This window comes from Amia ocellicauda, chromosome 22 (genome assembly GCF_036373705.1).
Source record: "Amia ocellicauda isolate fAmiCal2 chromosome 22, fAmiCal2.hap1, whole genome shotgun sequence".
NCBI classification, from domain to species: domain Eukaryota; kingdom Metazoa; phylum Chordata; class Actinopteri; order Amiiformes; family Amiidae; genus Amia; species Amia ocellicauda.
In genome coordinates, this window is record NC_089871.1 from 6,517,716 (window position 1) to 6,525,499 (window position 7,784).

At 46.4% G+C, this 7,784-nt stretch overlaps 1 protein-coding gene across 2 annotated transcripts in view; it reads left to right on the plus strand.

The window, feature by feature from the left end:
- fam222ba (family with sequence similarity 222 member Ba) overlaps positions 1 to 7,487 on the plus strand; it is a 28,154-nt gene extending 20,667 nt beyond the window's left edge. For both annotated transcript variants that reach the window (XM_066695600.1, XM_066695599.1), the window contains exon 3: positions 2,637 to 7,487. In XM_066695600.1, the coding sequence (XP_066551697.1) occupies positions 2,637 to 4,216 (1,580 nt within the window). In that variant the 3' untranslated portion in view covers positions 4,217 to 7,487. The remainder of the gene's footprint in view (positions 1 to 2,636) is intronic.
- Positions 7,488 to 7,784: the final 297 nt, after the last annotated feature.

The window sequence follows — 7,784 nt, forward strand, 5'->3', positions numbered from 1 at the left end:
CATCAGCCACTCCTTGGCGCTCCAGTGCTTTCCCTGGGGACTTTGCAGGGCTTCAATTAACTTTTATTATTGTTCCACCACAGAGTGCACCTTAATCAAGGGGAATTTGCTCTCGGTGTATCTCTAATGTGGCGGCAGCGCGTTGAGTGTCAAAGTCTTAAATCCAGCACGATTTGTCGCTAATTTGCCTCCAAATGGTACCGTTGTACATGCAGTAAGCTTGGTAAGTGCTGTGTTGTACTCTCGCCCCCCCATCTTTGCTGAATCACTGCAAGTTTATAATGATTTTATGTCAAGATAACAGTGGGGGAGTTGTGAGTGGGGTGGTGAAAGGGTCCATCAATTAAGACGCAGAATTAGGACTTTAACCAGGTTAGATAGTGATAATGGAAGATCTGCCGACATAGTTAATAATAGGATCTAATTCATATATAACATTCTCCACAGGGCGTTTGTATTCATCATTGAATGCGAGCAATTGCCCAGGGTTACACCAAGGTAGAAGTGTTAAATCTCGTTAATGCCCGATGAGAAGCCAGCGTTACTGTAAAATGGTTTCATACTTTATTATTTAAAGAAACTTTGAAACTCAAAGCCTATATTTGCACACAGATTGCAAATGACGAATGTTAAACATTTGTTCACAGCAAAGAGGCAGCCGTATAATCCTTGTTGCGTTGCTGCATTTTGTTGTGTCTGTGGAATTGCCTCTTGAGATCTGGATTAAAACTTCAGCGCCTCGCTGTTGCATCAAATTATCTCCGAGGAGCTTTGATAGCATCTCCGCCGTGAGAGAGCACACAGCTTCCTGGATCGGCCGCTGTTAAAACAGTCTTATGTAAATAGATGCAAATGTCCTTTGCTTCTTTCAAGGTTCACCTGATGGCATTAAAACTGCAGTTTTGAGATGAAAGCGGACGGGAATCGTTCTGTCATTTAAATGGCAATGTTTTATTTAAACGGTTCCCTGCCGGAGAGACAGCGGTCTGACTAAGGTCGGATATAATTGTGAAGGATACCTCTTCCAAGAGTAAAACCTTTGGGTGTCTTTGTGCTCTATTTATATTTTGATGAGCTGTTCTCCAGATCCCTAACCTTGGAGCAATTAGACCCTTTCTCAAGTGCTCCCCGAGCTAAAGTTTCAAAGATCCTGCCCCATTTAGCAGTCGTGAGTCTGAGCTGCTCTGTGGAGATGGGAGAGCTCGAACGAAGTACATAGGGGAAGGGGGGGCATGGGAGCTGTGCTTAAGTGATTGCTGAAAGAAAGTGAGGAATTGAGTAAGAGTATTTAAAAACCTTCAGCAACACCTTGCCAAGACCTTTTCAGCCACCATGCCACTGCACTAATGGTTCCAGTCAGCAGATGAATAAGGTCGGATGTGGCTGGTTTTCTTTCCCCTTTAAAAGGGTTGTTGGGAACAAAAGGTTGCTCCTGTTGGGACACTTGAGATCCTTTGATCCATACGTGTAACATTCATCTTTCTTTTCATATTTCTTTAATATAAATGTGTCACACTGGCTGCACCTTGCCACTCTATTGAGGCGGCCTGGCCCGGGAGACTTGAGTGGATCAGAGGATCGGGGAAGTGAAGAGGGCCGTTCTGCCTGGCTGTGCCGCCTCGCCTCAGCACAGCAATTAGCAGCTTCTTTTCACAGCCACTGTGCAGGGGGGGGGGGGAGTTGTAATGGCGTTGATCAGCTGTCAGGAGAGGCCCTTCTCACCTCACCTGTGTGTACCTGGCCACTCTTTGGAGTTGCCTCCCCACAGCCTCGATCATGGCCCACCACTCGAGAGCCTATTATACAGGGATGGTGTTGATGCACGACTCAGGCCCATTAAAATCAGTCCAGAGAGAGGTATTGACTGGCTGGTGGCTGGGCACTTGAAGACCGGTGGTGTGAATGTTAGTTTATAAGGTGGCGCCTGAGGGAGACTCCTGCTATAGCAGATTGTTTTTTTTTTGTTTTGTTTTGTTTTTGTCCGCTCTGCACTGTCCAAATCCCACATTAGATAAGCGTGCACGCACACACAGTGGCACCCGAGTATTGTTAAATAAAGCAAAGACACTTTGCACCAATTATACTCGGCCTACAGCAGTCTGAGTGCTCGTTAGCGCTCACTGTGATTATAGATGCCACATGACACGACGCTCTAATGCAGCAAGAGGCTTAATCCTGTTGAGGTGCTGTAATAAGAGCTTTAGCTGTTGATTTTTGGGGCGGACTGCATACATTATCCTTCTTGTACAGAGTTTCTGAGACGGCAAGCCTACTCTCGCAGTTCTGTCTTGTTCTTTTGTGTTTCGGAAAAATCCTCTGTTTACCAACAATCGCAGGAACGATGACAAAATAATGCTAAGTGCAGCAAAGAGGGTGTCATTTAATGTATATGTAATCTGATTAAAAGCATTGCATCCACCCATATGGACCTAAATATTGGATATCTGAAGCGCTGAGAACTAAACCTCCCCTCCTCCATTATCGGAGAGTTTCCGTTTCTGCAACTCATGCTGAGGTTTGCGTGTCTGTGCTGAGAGACGTGAAATGACATTGCTTTTTTTGGCGTCTTGCATTGTAGCTGGTTTTCACAGGTGTGCTCTCTTTCCCCCCCCTCCCCTCTGTTTCTTGTCTCACAGGGGACACTACACAGAAGATGAGATCCGCACAGTATCCAACCCCAGCGGAATTGGATGCTTATGCTAAGAAAGTTGCCAACAATCCACTGACTATAAAAATCTTCCCGAACAGCGTCAAAGTTCCTCAGAGGAAACACATCCGCCGCACAGTGAACGGACTGGACACGTCCGGCCAGCGCTACAGCCCATACCCCTCTCAAGCCAGCGCAAAGGCGGGCCTCCTCGCCATCGTCAAGGTCCCCGTCAAGGGCATCCTGAAGGACTTTGACGGCAGCAGAGCACGTTTGCTCCCCGAGATCATCATGAACCCCCCTAGTGGGCCCTACGCCACACCGAGCACTTTAACCCTCCCACAGACTATCCCCCACCCCCAGGGCCTTTCCCGGCCCCAGGCCTTACAGCAGCAGCAGAGCATGTCCCACCAACAGACTTTACAGCAGCAACAGCCGCCCCAGGGCCTGCGGCACCCGCCCAGCATGGCACAGCCACCTGGCCTCCAGCATCCTCAAGGGCTTCCGCCGGCACAGACTCTCCCGCACCCCCCGAACCTGGGCCACCCTCCGCCCGGCATTTTGCTGCAGCAGCAGCCGCCTCCGGGGTTGCATGGGAACAGGAAGATGCCAGACGCTGACGCCCCCCCAAATGTGACCGTGTCTACCTCAACCATTCCGCTGTCCATGGCCGCCAGCCTGCACCAGAACCGGCAGGCCGACCTGAGCAGCATCGTGCACCAGATCAACCAGTTCTGCCAGGCGAGGGCCGGCATCAGCACTACCTCTGTGTGCGAGGGGCAAATCGCCAACCCCAGCCCCATCAGCCGCAACCTGCTCATCAACGCCAGCTCCCGGGTGTCCGCGCACAACGCTCCTGGCCCCCTGCCTTCCTGCGTCCTCAGTGTGGCGGACCAGGCTGCCACCGCTCCCCCCGGGGCCATCCCTCCCCCGGCCATGGCGGCCATGAACAGAGTGCCCCCCGGCTACCACAACGACATGAAGCAGCAGCAGCAGCGCTCCTGGAACCAGCACCAGCTCGCCCACCTGCAGCACATCTCCGAGGGAGTGCCCGGGCCACACCCCTGCAAACACCCTCCTCGGGACCTCCCTGGGGGCCCAGGCTTCCCCCACAAGACCTTGAACTACCCACAGGAGCTATGCCTGGGCCAGCCCTTCAGCCTGAAGCCACCCGTGGACAAGCCCACGCCTTCCCCGCCTGTCAACGGCATGCCGGGGGCCATGACCTACACCAACGGGCACTACTTTCAGCCCGTGTGGAATAACATCTTGCCAACGCCAAATAGTGACAGCTCTGGGTCCCAGGACCTGGCCATGCCATTCCACGGGGGGCCCTCGGGGGCCTCCATCGACTGCGCCCCTGGCACTCACTACAGAGCCAGTGCTGGGTCCTCCAGCCAGACTAACTTGATGCAAACCATGGATTACTTGGGTGGGGACTTCCATCAGCCGTGCTTCAGAGATCAGAACCTGGGCATGATGGGCAAAATGCACAGGCCCCCCATGAGCCGGGCCCCTGAGCCGGGTGATAATAGAAATACGCATATGCAGCACCCAGGGTACAGATAAGCTACAGCCTTGTCTACATGTTTATTGATCTCTTTAGTCTTACGTTTTTTAAAAAGTTTAAATGAATAAATTAAATAAGCAACCGCTATGGTTAAAACGGAAAAATAATTAAGAGAAGAGAAGAATAAATTAAGAAAATTAAAAGCAGTGTTTTTGTTGTCAATCTTGCAAGTGATCAATTCAACCTTTTCCTCTTTAACAACTAGCGCTTGTGACACGGTAGTGTGACGGCCCTGAAAAAGCATTAAGAAGAAATAAAACCTCCATTCTCTGTTCCCTGCACCTGCAACTATTGGTGTTTCGGTAATTATTTTACCTTGATCTGTCGGGCTATCACTACAGCTTGTGCTTCTGCTTGTTTTTAATCTAGATATTTAATTAATACTTCATCCATTGTGGAGATTATTTTTACTACAGTATTTAAATGTATGTTGGCTAGATTTTATCAAAACCCAGTGCTGTTGAATCAAACTTCGACCAGTTTTGCTGAAAACGGCCATTTTCACGTTTACACCTCCATGCTGTTTGTCGGCATACAGATAATTTTGTCGAAGCACTACGGAAATCCATGTATTCAACTGTGACTTTTATTTGTATTCCTTTACCCTTATGTGAGATTCAAATTTTGGGATTTGAGCCTGCATAGGGGCAGACTGTGATGCTAATTTGTACCCCCACATACAAAGACTGTTAAATACTTGATTTTTTTGTTTTGTTTTTTCGTTTAAAAAAATTTGTATCTTTTTGTTAAGGACTATTACATTAATCAGGTCAATGTCAAAGGTAGCAGTTTATCGGTATATTTAATCTATCTGTATATATAATGTACACTAACGTCCTATGTGGGGTGCATCAGCCAACGCTCCCAATGTTTGTCCTGCTCCCAGCGGCATTCTGGGAGAATCCATCCTGTTGGCCTTGGCACGATAGCAAGTGCCCTGCAATGAAGTAAATAAGTTAACTGTTGGCTTCACGACTGTTGATATTTGTCCATCCCCATTCGTTCGCGAACGTACAGAGTGGGCAGCAGACAAAGCGTGTGAAGAATTAACTGATTCCGGAGAGGGCGGCGGCGTTCCCGTTGCCCCTCCCCTCGAACAGACGAAAAACTCGACTACTTGAATCCCAGGGATCTGAGAAGCAGGTTGGAAAACACTACTCGTGCGGTAAAACTCCAGACCCCCAGTGATTTGAGTTGAACCAAAACCAACTTCTGTTCTTCGCTGCTTGAGTTGTTGTTGTTGCCGTTTTTATTTTTCCTCCTTTTTGTATTTATTTATGATCGACATTGTCCGTTCCGCAAGGTTGGCACGTGCTGAAGTGAAGGGATCTTTCAGAGAGGAGAACATTGATCACTTGCAAGTTTGGAGGTAGAAACGGCAAAGGCATTGTTTGTTTTAATGTACACTGGCTTAACTACTATACTACTGTAACTTAAAAAGTGTAATAATTCTGTATGAATGTTGCCTGTTGGTGTGGGTTTGAGTCACGTTGTGTGCAGGAGAATCCACTGTCGCCTGCAGTCCATTTTGCCTCCCTGACAGCCCTTTAAAAAGCCTTAAGTATTTGGTCCTTGGACTTTCCTGAAATGAGCATGGTATAAAAAGGAAAACTAAAATCATTATTTAAAGAAATAAAAATATTAACGGCTTTTTTTTTTCCAGGTTTTTTTTTTTTTTTTTTTTTTAATTATTATTTTTGAAGTGAAGCTATAGTTGAATAGAAGAGGAAGAAAAAACTTAGAATTTCTTAAAAACGGAAAAAAAATTAGAGTATTTTATTGTAATTAAGTTTTATAGGTGAGTGTAGTACTGGGCTGTAACAAATGTCTTTTCAGGTTTCAAAGCTTCAGTTTTTGCAATTTGTGACTATTTATATTTCTTTTTTTTTGCTTGTTATTTAATTTTTTTTTTTTTTTCTTTTGGTTTTCACTGGGGTGATTCCTACCGGCCGATTTGGTCCCTCACAGTGTCAGGCAGTGGCTTTGTCAGGAGAGATACCAGGGTGGAAGTCGCGCTACCTTTTTTGTAATATTGTAATAATAAAATAAAGTTCTAATTTATGCTTTGAAAGGCAGTGCCATACGGATGTCGTATTTATGCCTGCGTGTTCATGGGTCTCCTTTTAATCTAATATGCAAGCCGGCGGGGGGAGAGAACGAAGTGTTGTAACTGAACAGGGCGCGACACTAACCTGTACAGACGGGAGAGTTTTCCAACTGAGGGGAAGAAAAATAAGATTTTTTTTATTTGGCTTAATACTGTTATCGGTAAACTTGAACTTTCTCCCTCTCTCGATTTAAAGCTTTGAAGCGTGTTTAGTTTTTGGTTTGGTTTTTGTTTTGTTTTCCTCTAATGAAGGTTTGTTACAGCCCGAAAAAGTTAGAATTACACTTAACGTTTGTTTTCTGCTTATGATGTGAAAGAAGTGCCTCCACTGGACTGATGGGACGGGGAGGAGGGGGTGGGGAAATTGTTTATGCATATGTATGTGTAAGTGTGTGTCTAATGCATATACAGGCCAACAGAGCATGTTTTATATATATAGATCTAGATGTGTATATATATAAACCTTGTGCAAAGTCCACTGTGGAGGGGGAAGTACTTTGCTGCTGCCGTGTTCTTCATTGAACAGAATTACAGTTCATCGTATATAGCTGCTTCTGGTGTGCTACGGGTAATCCAATTTATGTTGTCTGCAGGAGATTAAACCGCTGCTGCAGATCAAATGGTGGCAGTTTTTCTTTTCTTTTTTTCTTTCTGGTAAAGGAGAACAGGAATAAAACTAACAATAGACGGCGACATTAACTGTGAAGTTAATAGCTTTGTTCCATAGGGATGCAGGTCACTCGGCAGAGCCCGGAGTGGCCCACAAAACGGGCCTGGCGGAGGAAATGGAGAACTCTCAATGGAGCCGCTGTAACTAAGCACATTCTCCCCCATCCCCCTCTTACTTGAGGTTTTTTGTTTTTGTCCTTGAGGTCATGGGACCCTCTTGGAAAAACTACCAACCTGTGTGTGTGTGTGTGTGTGTGTGTGTGTGTGTGTGTGGGGGGCGGGCTCTGAGAAGCTGCTGTACTTCAGGTGTGCCGAGGCAGGTACAGTACACAGGTGTCCACCCATCCAGACGTTAAACAAAAACTCCCTTGTTTTCTCCAACCCCCTCTTCGTTCGCTGATCTTTTTCCCTCTGATTTGGGTTCTCCCTCGTCCTGTGTTGTTCAGACATTCCCTTCTAACCAAAATAAACCCTGACTTGCTTTTGTAAACCTATTCTTCGTTCAGGCGTTTCCATTTGTTGTTTTTGTTGGTTGGCCCGTAATGGTTTTCTTTTCTTGTTTTTCTTTGATCCTTTCTTCTCCAGGGCGGCTACAGAAAAGGCACTTGATAAGCCAGCCGAGCTAATCCTGTGGCAGTTTAAAGGGGGGAAGTAGGAGGAAGTGTGCCGTCTTGTAATTATTTTAGAGGGATTAGAAGGGGTACAATAAAGCATTAAATACACTCAGACTCCATCATAGCATGTTACAGAGGAAGTGGACAGGTATCATTTTCATATAATTTTGTATTCCC